At 47.0% G+C, this 21,424-nt stretch overlaps 2 protein-coding genes across 3 annotated transcripts in view; one reads left to right on the top strand and one right to left on the bottom strand.

Moving 5' to 3' along the window:
- The window catches only part of LOC119450295 (testis-expressed protein 10 homolog), a 57,526-nt gene extending 54,923 nt beyond the window's left edge, over positions 1-2,603 (top strand). Inside the window, exon 16 of the mRNA XM_037713717.2 lies at positions 2,325-2,603. Coding sequence (XP_037569645.1) covers positions 2,325-2,462 — 138 coding nt within the window. The 3' untranslated portion in view covers positions 2,463-2,603. The remainder of the gene's footprint in view (positions 1-2,324) is intronic.
- Positions 2,516-14,109, bottom strand: LOC119450296 (protein pinocchio). 2 transcript variants are annotated; one of them, XM_037713719.2, is made up of 4 exons: positions 13,840-14,109; positions 6,834-7,026; positions 5,956-6,085; positions 2,516-5,201 (listed from the first exon to the last, which is right to left on the bottom strand). In XM_037713719.2, the coding sequence occupies exons 1-4, from the start codon at positions 13,910-13,912 to the stop codon at positions 5,115-5,117; spliced, it is 483 nt and encodes a 160-aa protein (XP_037569647.1). In that variant the 5' UTR covers positions 13,913-14,109; the 3' UTR covers positions 2,516-5,114. The 2 variants fall into 2 exon arrangements, with proteins under 2 accessions (XP_037569647.1, XP_037569646.1); XM_037713718.2 differs by lacking the exon at positions 13,840-14,109 and adding an exon at positions 11,903-13,600.
- Between the last annotated feature and the right edge of the window lie 7,315 nt (positions 14,110-21,424).

Raw genomic sequence — 21,424 nt, 5'->3', positions numbered from 1 at the left:
GCAGTTTGTGGGGCAGGTGTGTGGCAACTACAGTCTGTGAAGTGCAGAGGCATATCGCCGTTTGGACTCCCCCACCCCACTCTACCTTTACACCCTGAAACACCCAGTACCTGTTGTTCGATTGTGTTCTATTACACTGGTGCCACTTGTCAGCATAGCCTTTTCTGCGTGGATGAAATGGCGTATCACTTGGTTGAAAAGTTGATTCATTATCAGCTCACTTTTGTTGCCACCTTCGTTTTATCATTTCGACTGCCGCAAACACTTGTAGCAGACCCTTGGATGCCTGTCAGTGAGCACAGTCTGCTTCTTGTAGCTATTGCATTAAAAAAGACATGATCCAGCTAAAAATGACGCATTCTCGCTTCTGTGAGTGATAACAGCAGTTAGCCATTGAGGGCCATGGGGAGATAGCGACTATTGTTGTCTTATCACCGGCTAATCTTAGTAGTGCCTTTCCCCATGCTAAAAGAAGGCACAGGGGGAGTTCAAAGCTCTTTGAAAGGAAACACCTAGTGATTCTGTGTTGTAGCTAGCACTTCATTTCAAGGTGTTTCAAGTTTCAGCTTTAGGGTTTCGGACAGCGTGGCAAGCTAGCTTTGTGAGTGGTCACTCTCTTTCTGAGGAGGGATTTAATCCCTGTGAAAAGAGCGAGCATGCGGTGTTCGTACTCTTGACAGCGATGTTTGGGAGGTTGCTTGGTGTGCAATTTGTAGAAGCACAGTGCAATTTTGACATGCTTGCATAGTGCCAATCTTATGAAGGCACTATAAAGTGAAGTGCTGAAGGAGTTTTAGATAGAATGGCCTTCCAAAACACTCCATGCATTCACTCAGGTGAAAATAACTAATGATAGTACTTACAGATAAATCGAGATTCTGAATTCTGCGCTTTAAATTTAGCCTCCAAACCAGGGCACCTAGGACACCCTTGTGTTGTTACAGTTTCTATGGGTAATTATACATATTTGAGGGATTATGAAATGGAGAAAATTGTCATCCACCAAACAGTAGCATAAACCTGCAGAGAAAACCTATGTGGGTTTGTTTGTTCCAAAACTGATCTGCCATATTTGAGGGCTGTTTTTTTTCTTCAGGATCAGCACACAAGAATTGTGAATATCATTTTCTCATTTTTTGGATACAATGTAATCCTAGTTTTTGTAGTTAAAGCAAATGGTAGGCAGCCTTTCAAGCAGAATGCTGGGTCCCAGCTGCATTCATGCAGGAATAATGTTTGACTCAAATGCTCCTGAAAGTATTGTCTAATGACTATGCAAGTTTATATAGTACTATGTTTCAAAAAGTATTTCAGGTCCCCTCTTGAGTGCTAAAAAGACAGCACAGATTAGAGAATGAACATTGGTAGCCGCTAGTTTGGTTGAGATCAAAGAAGTCTATTTGAGCAGGTGATGTAATGCATAGAATTGATGGTAACAGAATAGGTGCCCAGATTTTGTGGTGTGATTAAATTGGTAAAAAAAAAAAAAGCTTCGCAAACACCAATTGTTGGCTTATGATGGAGTAGGGATAAATGCGTTTGAATAGCAAAATTTTTTAATCGAATCGATCACGAATGTTCCAGAAAAACAACCTCTGAATATCGAATTGAATGCTAAATATTTTCGCTTTCTAAGCAAATATAAGGTATCTGTGGAGTCCAGCTGTGGAGGGGGGGGGGGGAACTAATTTACGCTGTGTCATACACATACGGCCTTTATTAACTGGATGTTAGGTCAACTGAGCGGCTTGGAAATGAGAGACAGAAAGGTGAACATATCTGGTGTGCCAGTAACTTTGACAGTAATGAGCACTTACATTGGTTTTCGCCCTGTAGACTGTAACAGCTGTTGTTGTCATTTATAGTATTCGAACAGAAACAAATATTTGACAACTTTCAATACTGAAGTCTCGAATCGAATACAAATTCAATAGCAAATAGCTAATTGTATTTAGAATTTCAATTATACCACACACCTTTAAGTTGGAGTAATTGGAGTGCTAGAAGTGGCCTTTGCCCTGCAGTGAATCAAAAGAGGGTGATAAATGGATTGGAGGCATACTGCGTCTTTAACCCCAGCACACCTCATGGTCTCCTCTTTGACATGCTGCAACAGTTCACAGAGACTTACCTTTGATTGCATGTTTAACAGTAATGGTTGTTTTGATCGTTTTGCAGTGTCATTGAACTGGGCTTGTTGCCTGTGTCAACTCAACTTGTAATTTTTTTTTTTTTTGCAGTGTAAATCTGCAGTTCTTGTCATTTGTTGGAAAATATTTGTGTGAGCCATATATCTGAAGGCCTCTGTTCTACTATTCCTTTAGAAACAAGGCTCAGAGCTGCGCCGTTACCCATGGTTCCTGGCCACACTGAGTGAATTCTGCGAGGGCATACAGCAGCACCATCCCCACCAGTCAGCGATGCTGCCTCCATCAGGCATTGCCATCACCGTACGGCAGTAAGGGGGGCTCCCCATAGGCAAAGCAGGCAGGCCATGGAAACCAGATGTGAAGTGACTGAAAGAGTCTTTATTGCAAACCATGGCGTTTTCAAAGACACACATTCCTTGAGACATGTTTCAATAAATAAGACATGCACAATGATCCCATCTGTGTGCAAGGCTAGCACTGGTGTCTGCTGCGCTAAAAGTTTTGATGTGGGTTCATCATTGAAAGCTGAAGGCATGGAAGAGTTCATAAAACATGTGCAGTTGCATGTACAAGTTCATAAAATGGAAGATGCAGATTTGCTGTTTTGGTTTTTTTCCCCTTTGTGTGCAGTGGACGAAGATGAATGGGAATGAATTGGTGTTTTAGACCTACCTTTGCCTTACTTACGTTGTGAAATGAGACATTACCACATGACAATTTCTTGAACAAGAGGCAATTCATGTTTCAACTCTTATTTCTGCATCTTGAATATTGATTGGGTGTTCCCTTTCAAATTAGCGCTACCTGTAGACTAGGCCACATTTGTTCCAAATTACAGCTTAAAAAGTTTTGCTTGGTATTAAATATGCTCGCCCCATAATGTGTTGTGGGCAAGCAGTGCTTGAATTCAGCTGTTTGTTAGTTGACCAGCTCGCTCTCATTAAAGATGCACCATGGATGCCAACTGGTGTGGTTTTGCGAGAAACTCGAGATTGTGCAATTTCGAATTTACCACATGCAGCACAGTGTCGTTTTGCCTCCAGCCATTTATCAGTCAGTTTGTGGATGTGCATTTTGATTCTCCCTATTGCCAACCATAACACCATCTGCCTGTTTGCTTTTGGCATCAGTCTTCTCTGCTTACAAAAATACGCACTCTGTGGATTGCTTCCATGTCTACTAGCCAAGGCACTCGTCTCACACAAGTCGCTTCCTGAGGCACTCAGATCCTGTAACATCTTTCAGCATCAAACAAGACTATGAACCTGCCCATCTCGCTTGCCTGTTTTGGTCAGCAGCAAGGTTTTTGAAATATAACCAAATTGTCTGTGGGAAGAAAAAAAAAACGGTTGACAGTGCAAGAAAAACTTTACAGGCACGGGCACAGATTGTGAACATTTTTGGCACATAATTAAAAAGCAGGCAATATTGAGTCAATCTTATTTTAAAAAAAGAAAAAGAAATTTAAAAGGTGGAATTACACAGGTAGCAACAACAACTTTGGTGTGCAAGCAAATGACTTAAAATCAACATTTCACTGCCTTCTCGATGTACAGCAGAGCGAGATGCAGACCAGAGTCGTGAAGTAATGGTTTATCAGCTGTCAGCAGCAGCTAGTCTGTGTCAATCTGAAGATTGTCAGACTTATTATTTGCATGGTTCAAGAATACAGAGTAGCTGATGCATGGCAGAGCACCGATTACAAATTCAGTCCCTTTTTGTTAAATGTAGTTTGACAGTGTGGCAAATGTGAAAATATTTTTTTTCCTGTACTGTTTTGCAATGTTGCAACTATAAGGTAACTATAAGCTTAAAATGCTAGCTTGTGAAAAGGGGCTTGCTTGGCTTGTCTGCTGTTTTTTGAGCAGCCGCCACTGCTGACAGCTGCACCTAAGGTATCGCATCTCTACGGGCTCATCAATGTACAGGTGGACATTTTTGTTCCATGCAGTGGCGACTACCACAAAGTAGAATGGACAATGACAAAAATTACACACATTAAACACAAAATGGTTTCACAGTAACTGCCAACATCTACCACTGTGTTACAGGGCCAAAGTGGCACTTTGCCATTTTGTCAAGTTTTGCCTCAAAAACAGCCTTGTATTGCACAAAAGGGAAAAATTTTATGTGCCGCCTTTGGTCTTAAGCTGGTAACATAATCACCACTGGAAATCACTGTAGCACATTTATCAGCTTCATAACAAGCACATGGCAATTGTTTCTCTTAAGTGACACCAAGTTGCACCTGCAGCACAGGTAGAAAGCCACCATGGACATGCATCACGGGTTCAAGTTTTTTTTTCTAGGGTCATTACTGAGCCGCATATGATTCTAAACATGCTTTTGTCATTTAAAAGAAAAAGCAGCTTACGGTTTTGCAGTCTGTTCTAGCACCCGAGAAATTACTACAGGCTGCATTTTGCTGTTTCAAAGCGAACCTTAAAAACGAGGACAAGACAGCGCCAGATGGACAAAGAAGTGCGAAACACGGAACGAGCACCACATATGTACACAATATATCCCTCGTTGACCCACTGGTCCATTTTCTCCAACCCACCCCAGGGGAAGCCACTGACTTGGCGCAGACATGGAATGTTACGGGTGCCACAGGCACCCTTCCCTTTTTATCGGATCAGTGACTGCAGTGTGGATCAGTAATTTGGCCCACAGCCATTGGTGCACAATGCATTCAAGTTCAGGTTGTTCAACACCACAACACAGAGTCCAGCAGGTCCATGGCCACTAAATGCTCACACGGGTGTCGCCAAGACATTTCAGGAGATGGTGTAATGACGAGGCATGCACACTGTGGAGGCCACAAGCCATTCGGTGGAGTGAAGTCCAGGCTCAGTGTGAGGAAGCTGAGAAAACATGCGACGCAATGGGATCAACCAGGGATTCGTTCTATGTACAGTTGATGGAAGTGCTGCTGCCTGGGAGCTGTCCTAGGAGGGACAGTCCTCAAGAGTCTTGCTGGCCCTTTGGAGCAGCGTCTTGGGTGGCGTTCTTGCATTCTCCCAGCCACTGGGCACGCCGTTGCTTGTGGGACTATTGGTGGTGGAGAAACAGGAAAAGGCACATATTTAGCATGCAAGCACTACACAGTGTTTTGTATGCTTCACTGTCCAAACTACTAATGGTACCACTCTGCTGAAGAGACTGCCATAGCTAACTTATCGCTTTAGTTTACCAATGAAACCTTCCTGATTAAGCACCGAGCTATATAAAGCAAGAGAGTAAAGGAGTAAAGGCACCTGCATTGGCTATGATAAGTTCATGCATGCATCACCACATAAGCATTTGAAAGTAAGCAGAAAGGAAGTTATAGACTTGGGAGGGAGGGGGAATATATAGACATTCTTTGGCTATACAGAATGCAGTCATTCAGTTGTCATGGTAACTATGGCAACGAGGCTTCATTCTTTTGTGTTTGCCTGTCCTGATACCAGGTGACAGCAGACATCAGGCACTGAGTTGCCCAAAACATTTGTGATACTACTTGGCTACAGTAAGAAGCCTAGTTTAAACCCATGACTATTTTCTTTTTCTTTCTTTGCTCCATAGCCAGAGCATGCTACCTTATGTTGTCTGGAAACAGTTTAAGAAATAAGTAGTTGGGGCTCGCAGTACATAACTGTGCTACACCTATTTCACTAATTGGTAGACTTTCAGACTATGTTGCGTAACATTGTTGTAAAGGTCTCGGCAAAGGCAAACTTCCTACTTTATTACTTCATAAGTAAGGGCACAGCCACCATATTTTTTTTTGTATTGCACCATGATATAAAGGAAGTGGACTCACAGCATCCAAGTCTCTGCTCCAGACTTCATCGCAGCTGCCATTGCAGTGGAGACAGGGACGGCGCAAGGCATATCCGCCACACTCGGCACAGTCCAGAGAAGCATGGTCCTCATACCAGCTTACTCCACACCTGCAACACATGCAACATGCATGCTGCAGCTCTTCATTCAATCTTTCATGCCAGAGGGGCTATTCTGTAAGAGTCCACCTAGTGGACTGTCCACTTCGGCTGTCGCCACTGGCTGCCGCTTCAAGAGCGCGAAGGTGCCAGCCAGTCTCCTTTGCGTGCGTGAAGTAGCAGGCAATGGCGAGAGCCGAAGTGGACAGTTCACTAGGCGGACTCTCCCAGAATAGCCCCCCCAGCTAGCCTTTTCATTCATTCATTTGGTGGGTAAAATGGATGCTGCACATATGCACTACGAAAGAGCTATATCGATGCTGTCAAGGTAGGACAACTACAAGACTTCTGTTATGTTGCTCATTGTGGTTAGCTGCCATAGAGCATTGGTCAATGAGCACTGTAACAGCCTTGTAGTCACCAATAATGCAAGAATTTTCCTGTTTAGGAAATATTTTGGCAAATCAGACCCTGTGCTTCCTGCTCACATGGCAGTTCTGTTTTGCACAGAATGGAAAAGTGACAGGAAAGCAGCAAGCCCACGACACAGTGTTGGTACAAGTAGTTGCAATGAGAGAGAGCCTAGTGGTTGTCTTGTTGCTGCCTTCTCACAGCATTTCCTGTTTAAATATAAACTTAGATGTCTGTGCAAACCTGTTTTATTGTTTGTTCTAATGACACCGTGTATTTGTGATCTTGTTCTAGGAACATCCTGCAAACAGTTGCCAGAGTAACAAAGCTGTGTGTAATCATAACTCACGTGAAGCAGGAGTTGTAGTGGTTCTTAAGGCCTTCCAAAGTGACTGCATCGGCACCTTGCACCAGCAGTTGTTGCTGCGCCAAATCCTCAATGCTGTCCCAACAGCTGTCCTGGTCCGAGCATCGTGCCAGTGGTGAGTTGTGCGAGAGCGTCATCAGCACAGGATCCGACTTGGAATGCCGGATGCACAGGTCTGCATACAATCGACAGGCGGGATGTAGGCATCATGATTTTACAGACACCAGGCACTGTTCAGACTGAAATGACAAGCTTTAGCTCCCTCGCGTGTAATGCGAGCCTAGCACAGACTTGAAAAGATTAGAAAAAGAAACATGGAAGTATAGCTGCAAGCTGCAGTATTGTATGCTTATGGCACAACAGGCCAGGGCGTAATGTTTACAAAAATCCTGCTTCTGTCAGATTACAACTGCACATTTACAGTTCTTTGCCGGTAACTTTTACCTGCAAGTTATCAAGTAGCCCTTGGTACAAACCTTATTACACTTAAATGTTACCTTGCAATAATTGCCTAATATATTATGTTGGATAATACACTTGCAGTTTTTGCCAGCTGTTTTCAGCCCATTGGTTAACAGGGTCTCCATCACAATGACTCCAATTTCAATGTTGCTTTGCATTAACAATTTAACGAGAAGTGGTTGCAAGCAAGATTGAAATCAAGCTAGATATTTAGCATACTACACTCTCCAGGCACTTGTTAATGATGAAACTGTGCTGAAATGTTGCTGGAGCTAGAGCCTGCCTGAAACAAACAGGAAAAGCGCGGTCAATGAATCCGGTTAGAGCCAGTATGTATGCAGCAGTCAACTGTGAAAAACACAGCTGTGAAACACCTGCTTACTCTACCCTGCGTCAATAAAACTCGCGTAGCATTCCAGCGTATACGAGTGTCTGGCGGACATCCCGTTTGCCATGAACTTAGTTCCAGGTTCCACAAGATAAATGAAACCGTGCCCACAGTTCTATATAAAGGCCAGGGTTATTGCAGCTTTCAGTGAAACTTTGTTGAGTGGAATAACATAGTGGGAAGTTATTTTTCCTTTAAAGTGCTCCTCTTGGACAAATTTATATTTTAATTAATGTAGTAGTAGTATCACATTGGCCAACGTACTTGAAAAATTGCTACAGGAAACAGTGCTTCTTGCACTGGTTCTCGCAAACAATGTAGTTTCTGTAAACCCCAGTCAATCAGCTTCTGTGAACTCGTTCACTATCGGACAGCTGTTAGGACAAATGAAAACATGGGCTACAATTTTCATGTATTCAATAATGTCCATGAAGCCTAGCCTGACCCACCTTTCTTATCACGGCTGTCATAAGTCATATGTAGCTAGTTTGCAAGCATCAAAGCACACCAGTGAACAAATGCAGCCATTTCAAACCAGCATGTACTGGACCTCATAGCATGCCAGTATAGCTAATTCTGTCAAAGTGTTGTAACTGAAAGGTCAGGCATCCGCGAGTGGCTGCCACGAACAGCTGTCAAGTCGTACAGCCAGTCTCCCAATGAATGTCTTGTTTTCTTGCAAAGCATAAACTTGTTTTCACTTTATTTTCATCTCTTCTAAAGCACTACTCTTGCAACAGGGGTTTAGAATACATGATGGTCTAAAACACGCATGTGTCGTCATAAGGGTGGTAGTAACCGACACAGCTGCCGTGCAGTTTCGCAGTGTCCGAGTAACATTTGGGACCACTGCTCCAAATCATTCCGAAACACGAGTGACATAGAGCAGCACTTTCTAAGAAATTTCTCAAGTTGAATGTCCCGATTTGATATTCCAATCAAGTGCTCCACTGAATACGAGGACTCTCTCCTCTGAACAATATAGTCTTCCCAAGAAGTAGGTGTTAACTGCTGCTTTCTATTTCACTAATTCGAGGGTAGTGCCAGCCAGGTCCTCCGCAATTTCAGATGTGCGTGTGCAAGGGGGGTGGTTTGCGAGGAACAATCCATCTGGCTGTATGTTACTGTGCCTGTACCGCCCCTATGGGAGCTTCCAGACGAAGAAGGCGCCAGCGTTCAGCAAACTGAAGGTCGCGATATTTTCTGCCGGCTTGAGGCCGCGCCCTCTACTAGATTGGCACGCGCGGAGCGGGGAAGCCCGGGACTTGGCGCGCGCGGTTGACTAAGGCGGGGGCAGAAAAGGGAATTGCTGTTGTAGGCGGGGCGCGTTCCTCTCTATTTTCGCTTTGCCTCGTGGACGGTTGTGATAACAGAAGGCACAGAACGAAGGAAAAAAATAAAACAGGCGTCGAAAACGACGAGTGCCTTTCCTTCCTCTTCCGTTCTAGTCTTGGCCGGCCTTTCATGGTATCTCGCACGGGTCTCCCTCTCCCTCCTTTCTACGCGACGTCCATTTCGGAAGCCGCGCGTTGCCTTTTGTAAAGCAGAGAGGGCGCGGCGGAATCTTTTGAAAAGCAAGCTGCTAGGGCGTCGCGCGCAGCCGCGCCGGCGGCGCTGTGCATGTTTCCCCTTCCCTCTCGGCCCATGTCCTCCTTCTCTGATTCGACCCCCTCTTTCGCTTTGCGGGGAGCAGCAATGTCTGGGCGAGGGTTCGATTCCTCTCGTGCGACGACCCCGTTTGGCCCACCACCTTGCCCCGTGCGTTGTCCTCCTGCGTTTTCTTTCCCACGAGATCTCGCCACTGCGCGCCGACGGGGGAGCAACCTGTCCAGCGCCACCGGGAAGCGGCGCGCGCCGTTCCAACAAAGAGTACCGGTGGGCTCTACGCGCTGGCAGAGCTTTGCTGGTTCCCTAGGCTGCGAGTCGTAGCGAGACAGCAAGCTTTGTCCCCTGTGCTAGAAAGCGTTTTCGTCGGCTTCCACAGTATAACCATTTCGGGGGGAGGGGGGGGGGGGGTAGCATAAAAAAATAATAAATAAATAAAGCCAGATAGCGAAAAAGTGTCCTGTTTTGTAGAGGCATCGGAGTGCCCTGAAGTAAATAAAACTATCCAGACAACACTACAGTTTAACTGTGCCGGAAAACCGCGATGACCGATGATCGACATGGCGGCACCCTTGACGCCTGCTTCGCGGCGTCTTCACTGCGATTCCCGCGCTTCGAATCGCACCCACATCAAACTAATGATGAACCAGGCTTTCACCATGTCATGATTCGTCTCTACCGCGACGTGTTCTAGCAATACGTATCTACTCAGCACAGCGGTAGAAATGGCCAGCGTCCTCAAGCCTGACGGTCGCCATGGAAACACGTACGTCGTCAGAAGATTGGCGGAACGTTTAAAGAGTTGTTTTATCGGTTCGCAAAGCACTTCGGTCTTGTCAACAAACATGTGCAGTTTATACGGTTTCTTTGGCTTCTAAACAGTGTCAAAGACAAATGTAACAAATAAATAAAGCAAATGTGCAGAATCGCGCCTTTCGGTTAACTGGAATCATCAGTATGTACAGGACGGAGAACAAAAGCGGCACCGGTCTGCCGAAGTGTCGCTAGTACGCTGCTCGACAAGACAATGTAGTCGCTGGCTTCTACACAAGTCTAGAAGTCCTTGGATGTTAGCTGTTCGTCTGATACGGCAGGTACGTGTCGTGTATATGCCCAAACCGCGAACGCACATATGAATGCCGAAAGTGTTCCGAGTGCTGTGGTTTCAGTCTGCATTTTTCGGCGAATTTCGGCATCGAGTTCTGGTGGCGTCATCTTTTCACGTTTTCACCAAGAACCCGCTAGACGTTCTGGCGCACGACTCATCACACCAAACAAGAAAACATACACGGATACCGACGTCGCGGTTATGCTGTGGCAATAAAGGTCCTGCGTTGCTTTGGTTAAACACAGCATCGCAAGGTGTCGCCACCATCGCCGCTGCTCGTGTCTACGTCGATCTACGCTACGTCTTCGCCATGTTAAAACACTTCCCGAACGCGCCGTCGTCGCGGCCTGGAGAACGTTTTCCGAAACCAATTCTACGGTCGAATCGCTGTCAGTCGCATATGAACATGTCTAATTTCCGCCAGCGACTTTACTGCACAAGAGACCGAGGGCACGTGGCTGCGCGGCCGCTTGCTTTTCGGTGCAGCGCCTGTACTCTCCAGATTAACCTCTGCGCGGACGCCAGCCGGATCACAGTATACATCTGCCGTCAGAAAAAAGGCACACACACACACACATGCACACACTGCTGCCCCGTAAAACTAATGCAGGGCGCCGCTGCGGACCAAAACAAAGGCTGGCGCCCGACTGACAAGGGAGCGTGTACGCAGCAGCTGCCGTCCCTCAAACACGCTCCACGAATGAATGATCTCTGGCGGCTGCGCGGCGCCGTCTCGACGCGCCTAGCGCGATTGCCCTGCCACGCGCACCTATAATATTATGATACACGCGCGTACGCCGGCCAAGTCTTCGGATAACGGGGGGAGGGGGGGGGGGTGAATAACGGCAATTTCTTACAGCCCCTCCGAAAGTGAAATGTGCGAGCGGCAACCGCGCGATTCGTGTACATCTGAATCTCGGATCGGGTGTTCTGCTGGCTTTTGAAAACTCGTGCGATAGCTCGAGCGAATGTCGGGAACACGTCTTCGCTCCTGCCGCCCCGCGCGGGTTGTATTCGTTCGTGAGTGACCTACGAGGCACGAGCGTAAAATCTGTGCTACATTCGCGGCGGGAGATCTGGGTCGGAGCTGTTAGAGGGCTGCGCAACTTGCGACGGTAGCGTCTGCTCTCAAGCGAGGGCGTCATTTTTTTTTTTTTTCGCCTTTTTCTTGGGGGAGGCCATGCGGGAGGTGTAACCTGCTCACCGCGCTGCGGGCTTATTTATGATTCCGCGCCAGATACATTGTATCAAAGAAGCACGATAAAATGCGAGATCCATCCGGGAACAAGGTATCTTTCCCTCAATGCCTCAAAAAAGCGCGCGAATATAATCAGTGTTAGCGAAGAAGCGTTATATACATCATTGACAATTCCACGTGCGGCTGGCCCCGTTTGAAATGAAGACGGATGAAACAGAACGTGGGTGACGGAGCCGGTGATGACATCGAAGCGGTGACGCACACACCCACACACACACAAAACGACGTACCGTTCAGAGAGCGGTGGACGTCGTGAAGCGATGACGTCGACGACCTGGATTCGGACGAGTTTCCAAGCATAGCGAGCGAGTGTCGTACACAGTGTGCCATATTTCGCTCGGCCGGGTCTCTGGGACAATTGAAGAGGCGTATCGTAGTACGAGACGCGGACTGGTTAATGCGGGCCTCTTCGCGCTTTCGATGCACCTGGCAACTTGAACTCGACTCTTGAGGTCACTTTTTTCTAATGCGAAGGATGAGTATGTGCTCAAGCTGTGCGACGGCCCCGCGCCTAATCCGTGGCTAAATATTCCGTTCGTCAAAAAGAAAAGTGAGTCAACACATATGTGGCGCTGCGCGACCTACCGGGAAATATAAGCTGGCGCTATGCTGGTGACTAAAAACCGTCGGTGACTCAGGGTTGGACCGCGGGGGCGCGCTATAGACTGTCACTTCGGTACGTGCCGTGCGCACCAAACGCGCGGCACCAGAATCTTGGCCCGCCGAAATCGCAGCTGTGATATACCGATCTTTAAAAGCGGGTCTCGATAAGGGCCATGGCTGGCAAATTTGCCAGGCCCTTATCGACAACGCCAACAACGCACCATTATCTCGGAAACGCGCTCAGACAGCGTGACGACAAAGTGCACGAAATTTCAAACTCCCATGGCTGCTGCGTCGCGTCCGATTGAACACTTCGCCTGAACCTCTCGGTTAGGCGGTTGACTTTCGTCCGAGAACGTCGTTTCTGCTCTTGGAGTGAGTGACGATTTTGGTCTCCGATTTAGGAACGTTAGGACGTTCACGCGAAACGGGATCTTGTGTTTGATCGACGTGGATAGCCTTTGAAGAGCGAGAAAGACGCAGTATCCGCGCTTTCCCAACCGTCGCGCACGGTGGTAGACTTGCCTTCAATGGACGCTTTACGAGACAATCTGGCGCGGCGTACATTGCTTCTTATGTTTTGAAGTCGCTGTGGGCCACAGAATGATCATCGGACCCTTGTGGTGGTCAGTTAAAACTCGCTCAGAACTGAACATGCGCCCTCTTCGTCTCGGGTACAACAACCTCGAAGCAGACGACACTTCTAAAGTTGCGCGCGCACCAAAAGGAGCCGCGCGGCCGTCGTGTTTTCAAGGCCGTAGTCAGTCGCGGCGTCGGCGCGATTCTTTTGAATTCGAAACGGCCGGATGCACGCCTGTTTGTGCCATATGAACGCGTCGCATGCGAGCGTGGTATGTGGCCGAAACAGCCGGATCGCGCGGTTCTACACAAGCCCCGCCTCATCTGTCTTCACAATCCCTGGCGTTTTTCTTTTGCCCTTCCGTTGCTAATAATTTCGGCACTTTGGAGAGCGATATGTAAGGAGCTGACGGCGGGCGCGGTTCAGCTTAGCTTGGCAGACGGCCACGTAGACCGCCGCCTTGCAACTGCTGCAAGTGTCGTGGCCTCATACACGCATCGACGCGCGGATCGGGGACGACCATTCGAGCCAAAAACGCCCGAAGCCAATTAAATTGCCAGATATCTGGGAAAATAAGAGATTGTCGCTGTAACGTTTCGACAGGAGTTCCGTGTATCTTTTAAATCGTCCTGTATGCGTTCCCTCGGGCTACAACGGCTACATCTGGTGTTCGCAGGGCCCGCGGCGAAATGGTGTCAGGTTACGCGCGCGAAAGCTGGCAGCGCTGTGAAATAGCGCGATGAGCCCCCCCCCCCCCCCCTCCCCCTTTTTTTTTTTTCCCCGTTAAGTCTGCCATCGTGTTCAGCTTCCATCGAAGCTTTTAAGTATATCTGTCTGGATCTGTTTCCTCGCAACAGAAGCGACATTCGGGTGATAAACAATTCCGCAGTTTCACCGAGAAATCCTCTTTGCATCAACGTTGTTACAAATAGTTGCCGATTTACTTTGTGCAGAAGCAGCAAATGTGATGGAGGTGTTTCTAACCTTTCTTGAAGACTGCTGAGCGCGACTCATGCAGCGCCGAGGACGGGTAGCTCACTAGAACTCCAGTAGCCATGGTATCCACGTGTCGGGCACAGCAGCAAAGGGATGATGGAGTGACTGACAGTTGTCGTGATCACAACACCGTGCTTCCTGACGTAGTATACGTAATCCAATATTTTGAGTTTGGGCTCGCGCGACTGGAATAACTTTCGGTTTGTCCGAAGCGATCGCTGCAACACTTCGCGCGTGCTTGCGGACGACTGAGGAGGAACGCTGCTGCAGCAGACGATTCATTTCGAGCGCGCCGCTGGCGCCGCGTCGCGGAGGCGGGGGCGGCGGTCTGGCGTGGCGCATGCGCAGAAGCAGCGAGAGCAGCTGCGCGTGCGCGCCAAGAGCCCGCGCGCTTCAAAGCTGCAAAACTCCCGCCTTTGCGCACGTTTCAGGCGTAAAAATTACCTGTAAATTAAAATTCGGCCGACTCAACTGCATTCGACGTCGCCTACGTAATGCGAAGCATTCTTGATTTGTAGAGAGCGGTTGTATGAATAATGTAACTGTTTTGTGGCTAACGGTTATGTAGAGTAGCAGTGTAAGACAAAATGTTTGTAATGGCACGATTGAAAGCAAACCAAAATCCAGTGCACATACCCAGTCGCCCTATGGCACATATTCAGTGCACATATTCAGTCTCTCCTGTAGCACATTATTTCGGACTGCGCTATCACCGGGATCGGCGCACGAAAACGGCGAGATAGGCTACATAACGTCTTTATTGAAATAAATAAATAAATAAATAAATAAATAAATAAATAAATAAATAAATAAATAAATAAATAAATAAATAAATAAATAAATAAATTAGTAGGAGGAGGAGGAAAAAGAAGGAAGGAAAGGCAGGGAGGTCAACCAGACGCACGTCCTGTTTGCTACCCTACACGGGGGAAGTGGTTTAAAGGGATGAAAGAGAAGGAATGGCGAGAGAGGGAAGAAGGTACTTTCAGTGTGAATACGTGCGGTTGTCCAACACTTCACAGTCGGTCACTGAGGCCAGTCGAGTTCATGAATCGTAGCAATGCCCGCGTCGCTTTGTAAGCCTGCGACGCGTGGGGCCACCATCCAAGAATCTGCCTCTGAAAATGGTCTGCTGTCCAATCGGCCCAACACACTCCTAAGAACGTCGCGTTCGATGTCATAAAGATTACAAAAACACAACACATGCTCTATCGTCTCTTCACAGTTGCGTGAATCGCAGATTGGTGTGTCGGGCATTCCAATAAGGGATGAGTAGGCTTTCGTAAAAGCCATCCCTAACCAGAGGCGGCAAAGTAAAGTTTCATTATGACGGGAGAAGTTCGATGGAATCTGCAGCTTCAGTGTAGGATCCAGTCGGTGGAGACGGCAGTTCGGGAAAATCGGGGTGTTCCATGAACTGCGCAGAGTTTGTCCTTGATAAGGGTATATATATGAATGGTGAGGGTTTCATTATAGGCTGACCGGGCAGCATCATCAGCAAGGTTATACCGACGATGCCACAGTGCCCCGGAAGCCATTGGAAGATCATGTCATGTCCGTTTATGAGGGCTTGATGGTGAACCTCTCTAGTTTCAAACACCAGTTGTTCATGGGTATTGCGTCGTAAGGCTGACTGCAGACTCTGAAGGGCTGCCTTGGAGTCACAAAAGATGACCCACTTTCTAGCTTTTGCCTGTGTGATGTAATTAACAGCGGCACGTAGGGGGGCGGCTAGTTCTGTTGCCGTAGAGGTCGTTATGTGGGACACTTTGAACTTGTGACTTGTAAGGCAGGATGATAACAGCGCCTGTGAAGCTGGTGGCTGAGACAAATCCATCGGTGTAAATCTGTGTTCTTTGTTCATATGCATCGTTCAGTAATGACAAAGTCAACTGTCGTAGAGCCACTGTGGAAAGACGGGTCTTCTTCGTAATTCCCGGAATCCTGAGGTGTACTTGTGGCTTTCGTAGGCACCACAGGGTTCACAGTGGTCTTGATGCTGGTGTAAAGCCCGACGGAAGTCAGCCTTGATGTGTCGCAACATGTTTAGAAAATGTGGCTTGAGGTCTTTGTGCCGGCAAAGCAGCAATGTAGTGACTGGGTACGCTACACAGGTGTCGAATGGGTGCTCCGAGGGAAACAGGGTATGGTGTCATGGTATTGCGCGTAAATGCGATTAACGCGAATTTTTTGATGAATATACTAAGGCCTTGTTTTCGGAGATACGAGCAAGGTTAGGGTGGCTGCCTGGTGAATTCTTGCGCGCACTTGAAGACGAGTCACCGCAGAAGACCAAAGACAAATATCCTCAGCGTGCATTGATAGGTGAACTGTCTTGGGTCCTAGTTCAGATAGTTAGGTTAAAGAGTATAGGGCTCAATACCCTGCCCTGTGGGACGCCACCGTACGTTGGCAGTGGGGCCATCTTCGGTATGCACAAAGAAGGACCTTCTGGTCAAATAGTCGCGGATCCACTGAAACATTCGGCCACCAATTCCAACAGCCTCCAATGACTCGAGGGTCGCTTCATGTGTGACATTATGGTACAGCCCCTTTCACATCAAGAAAGAGCGCTATGCGCTTGAGGCATTTTTGTTGCTGTATAAACGTGTGAGGTCAATAACATTATCGACTGATGACCTTCCTCGCCGAAAGCCTGTCATGGAGTCAGGGTACACATTGTGGCGTTCAAGATACCACTCTAGGCGTGCAAGAATAATATTTTCCGTTACTTTCCCTATGCAACTTGCTGGGCAATAGGGCGATATGATGTCAGGTCGAAAGGCGACTTTCCTGATTTGAGTAGCGGTACAAGCCGACTTATCTTCCATTCCTGAGGAACAATGCCGTCATGCCATGAGCGGTTGTAGTAATTCAACAGCTCTTGCCTGGCCTCTCGTCCGCGATAGGCAAGAGCTGCATAGGTGATGCCATCGGGCCCTGGGGAAGATGGACGTCGAGAAGAAGCCAAAGAGGCGTCAATATTAAATTAGTAAATATTAGCTCTGGGTTAGGGAAAGAATGGGGTGGGACTCAGCTCTGACTTCAATGGGTGTGGTTGTGTCAGATTGTCATTTAGCAAACATTTGTCCAGGTGGCGAGGCGCGTGCATTAGTCAGTTTTCGGTAATACAGGTACAGCAAAATGCGGTATTTTGAATAGTAATGGGCTGTTTTGACCGTTTTGCTACTAATCTACTGTGAGGACTTCGGTGGAAGCCGCGCCTCCCTGATCGCGCTCGGTTTTTCCCTCGTGAAACTGAACCTACTGAATTGAGGACGTTACGCGATTCGCGTCAACGTTGTTCGGGCTGAATACTATAACGCTCGCGGCGTAGGCTCGAGGCTGCGCTGGGACCGCTGGAGCTCTTCCCGCGAATTTGGTCTTCCCCGCGCAAACTCCGCAGAAGCAAGGAAGGAAAGACGACGTGCAACTGTCGCAGCGGTTCTTGCGAAACACGCCGACGCGGACATTCTTGGCGTTTCGTCCGGAATGCAGCGGCTGGTTGAATATAGTGTCGCGTGCGCGCGACAATGCAAGTTTGTCCGCGTACATCCCTCGCTCCCAGCGCGTTTCTTTGTTTCTGAAGCCGCGCCGCTTCATGGAAAATGTGGAATGATTTGTTAACCTTCTGGATCGCCCAAGCTAACTGCTTCTTTTCATCGATTTTTTTTTTTCGCCTTGTGCCATTTGGGGGTGGTGGGTGGTGGCGGTTTCCGTGCTGCAATGAACGAGAAGGAAGTAAGAACTATTTTTTGAAAGAGTAATCTCGTTCATGTCAATCTTAACGCATGACACTGAAACTTTATACGATTCAGTACTGACATAATTTTACTGACAGGGAGCGTTGTAAATGTTTGACGCTCTCGAGCAGGTACTGCCTGTGATTACAAAAATCCTACAAAAATCACTAGAGCGAACTCTGGCTCTAGTGTCCGCGGCAGCTTGCGAGTGCGACGGTTCAGTCGACTTGGGAACGATGAATAGTATGCGGATTCGCTTAAACTTTGTTCTCTCGGCTTCCAGCTGCATTGCGACTTTGCAAAATGGTCATTTTCGACAAAATATTGCGTTTTAAGTGCAATAATTAGCCATGAATGTGCGTGTAAGCAGAAAATCCATGTCTTCGTGCGTCTAGAAAAAAAAAAAAACGATTTCGTTGATATTTAGAAAGATATAAATAAAGCCACCAGAACGTCTGACGCCACAAGCATGAAGATTAGACAAATCGGTGTACTACCCATCGTTCCCATGGCAACCTAGCGATCACAGCGCCTGAGTTCCCTGCGGTAAATTTTGTAGGAAACTCTACGCTGCCGATGCCAAGTGACCTTTTCTTCTTTTTATTCCATTTTTTTTAATCCTCTGTTTTCATAGGCAGTTTTCCACGTACAGGTATTCGAGCTTGCCATCGCCTACAAGATGTACACACATACACACAGAGGGGATAATTTATTGAGGAAACGAAGATATGTCGATCTGAGGTAGTATCCTCTAGCAAGCTACTTTGCTAATAGGGAAGGGGAAGAGGAGGGAAAGAGGGGTATGAAGAGCGATGATGAGGCTGGCAGTAGGATGCGATTATACGGGTATTCATGTTCATGTCCAAAGGGCCCGCTCACAGCATTGCATCTAGGCCTGTGTTAATTAAAAATTAGAGCTTTGATGGCTCGCTTTGTTCATATGTCCGGTCACAATTTCGTGACTACAATAAACGTGTATTTTTTATCCAATTGTCTTGTACCTGTGGTCTTTATTATTTGCATTTCTCTGCGAAGAGGTGTCTAATTAAAGGTGCCAACATCTCTTAAACAACATATATTAAAAAAATATGTGGTAATCAGTTTAGCATAACCGGCGTCCATTCGAAAAAAAAAAAAAGACCATGCGGAGCGTTTACTTCATTCGAGCGAGAAACACATTTGTCAATGAATTCGAGATCTGTGGAGCAGGCAATAACGCTTATCGGGTGAGTGTCATTATTTTGACTTAACCAGTCAATGCGCACTGAAAGTGATATCCTCAAAACTGATCGATCGAAAACTTGCACTGCTGCGAATCGAAAAAGGCGAAAGCCACCTTGGAAGTGTCGATAAACGGAAATGTTTTCGCCGTAAGTTCGCGTATATTGCTTCCGTGACACTCCTTGTTTTTATACTGAAATCACTTTTACTTCTCTGTCATACGACATATATGTTGTGGAAATTAATACAAGGGAGCGTGCGACCTTGTGTTGCAATAAATAGGTATAGCAGCTGGCGGCCACATCATGCATGGGGACTCCTTATTTCCTTCTGCTTTGGGGATGGAGAGGCAAAAGACGCCTTTAATAAAATCTTGCAATATTTTCTATCTCGTTCTCACCAAAACATAAAAGAAAACACTGTTGTCAACACTGTTGCTAAACGCTGTTTTTAACGGTTTGGTGACAAAATACCAGAAAGTGACCTTCAGAATTTGGAAGGAGCTGACTTGGCTGATTTTCTACAGTATGTCTCTACTCCGAACAAGAAACTTATCTGGACAGTTCAAACCTTCTCGAAACCACCTAACCGCATCCGCTCTAACGGTGGAGACTGCTAATATTCCTCCTTTCGCTTGCCTATAGGGGCGACAGTGAATCATTTCATGTCGTGTTTCCTGCATGTACTACTCCACCTTTCAAGAAGCATGCGCTTGAAGGGGGTCCCGAAACACATATCGGTTATAATAAAAATTGAAACGTTATTTTTGCTCTGACCTGCAGCGACGTGAGCTCGCTGCTGTCTTGCAACACTTAGACGAGTTGCGCGAGTTTCCTGCCTGTCGGCCTGCTTGTCTTTCTTTCTTATCTTTCTTTCTTCTTTCTTTCTTTCTTTCTTTCTTTCTTACTTTCTTTCTTTCTTTCTTTCTTTCTTTCTTTCTTTCTTTCTTTCTTTCTTTCTTTCTTTCTTTCTTTCTTTGTTTAAGAATCAGCTAGGAATGTGCGTATGCCCATTACTCTGAGTATTGCCTGCACTGCGATACCGAACTATGCGCCATCGGGTCGCATTCCTGGGACGTCTTTCGGTAGGGCGTCTAAGGACGTCTCGGTCCTCCATCTGACCGCCTGCATATTCTTAGAAACAACGTATACGCGAAAGCAAGGCCAGAAATTCTCGCTGTCGCCCGAACGGTACCGAGTCGCAGACATCACAAAAGAAGAATGGCCTGCGCAACACATGTGCAGTACAAACCGTCGCATTCTTTTGCAGCCTGCCTCGGTGCTCGTGCGAGATAAGGCGCGCGCTCTCCCACATCGACGCCTTCTCTCTCTTTCTTTTTTTTTTTCCGTTTCCTTTCCGCTCGCCTCCGCTTCCGCTCTCCCATTTCCTCTCCTCCCTGTCTTTCTACACACGACCGTGTACCGTGCGTGACCCGTTGACATTGAAAATCCAGTTTATGTTGGGCTTTTCTTTTGCAATTGGCATAGCCTTTTCCAATTGACGTATCTTCTCTCAGTGTTCTATATATTTCACGGTCGTTCTCGTGCAGCGAGCTCGTTGCGACAATGTCAGCGTTTCGTTACGGGCTTTATTTTTGGCTCGAATACGTCCATATGCCGCACATGCGCGAAATGTGAAAAGTATATAGCCACATCGAAAGAGAGAATGGAAGGGCAGAGGTTAATATTGTTTCGACAGGAAAATCACTTTGTGTAACTTTTTGTTGTTCTTTCTCTGAAGGTGTGTGCGTAAATTAGAGCCACACTTTGTGACGGCTGGCCCTGTCTCCCTTCTTCCCCAAGGACCAATTTTTATCGGTTAAGGGAGGAGAGATTGGTTGCGCCCGAAAAAGAGTAATGTATGGGCCTATCATTTTCTACCGCGTTGCCCACCGCACTGTACAACAGTGTCGACTCGACGAAGACAAGCCAGTTAGCGATTTGTTGCTTTGTTCAAGTCCCGTTACGCGGTTATTGCAGTAGTGGACTGCGGGACTTAGCCGTTTATATATATAGACCCATTGTGACTGCAGCTCTCTTTGCACAGATGTCAACAAGCCATTTGGTCGGCAGTGCACGGCTTTGCGAAATAATATCCGATGGCGTATCGCTCGATGAAAATGTTGCCTTCTCTCTCTTTTTTTTTTTTTTTTTGCGTGTCTCACTCCCACCGACACTGCCTTGTTTGTGTTGCGGGACGCTGTAGCTGCATTTCCCTTAAGGCTAACGTTGCTAAACAGTACGTTCTCGTGTCCCTGAAATGACATTGTTTCGTGACGCCGACCTTTAAAACAAATAGGCTAGCAGACGCAGATATGTTTACATGCTCCGACAGCCAATGTGGGAGGGAAATGGGGAAATTTGTAATGGCGACCTTTTCGCATACAGTCAAACATCAGCATATTTCAATTCCTCTGCAAGGTCAAGGGCCCACTACCGGCAATCTCCATTTACCTTTGTCCGGCGTCGGCTGACTCCGTACTTCATGCCTGCAAGTTTCTTAATCATCATAGCTCCATAGAACGTGTTTTTTCTCTCTCTCTTGTCCGCCTTAGAATGCGTTTTTCATTCATTGGCACCCATTCTTTTGCTGTAATTGACCACCGTAAT

The sequence above is a fragment of the Dermacentor silvarum genome, chromosome 4 (assembly GCF_013339745.2).
Source record: "Dermacentor silvarum isolate Dsil-2018 chromosome 4, BIME_Dsil_1.4, whole genome shotgun sequence".
Taxonomy (NCBI): Eukaryota; Metazoa; Arthropoda; class Arachnida; order Ixodida; family Ixodidae; genus Dermacentor; species Dermacentor silvarum.
This window is presented reverse-complemented; position numbering and strand designations above follow the sequence as displayed.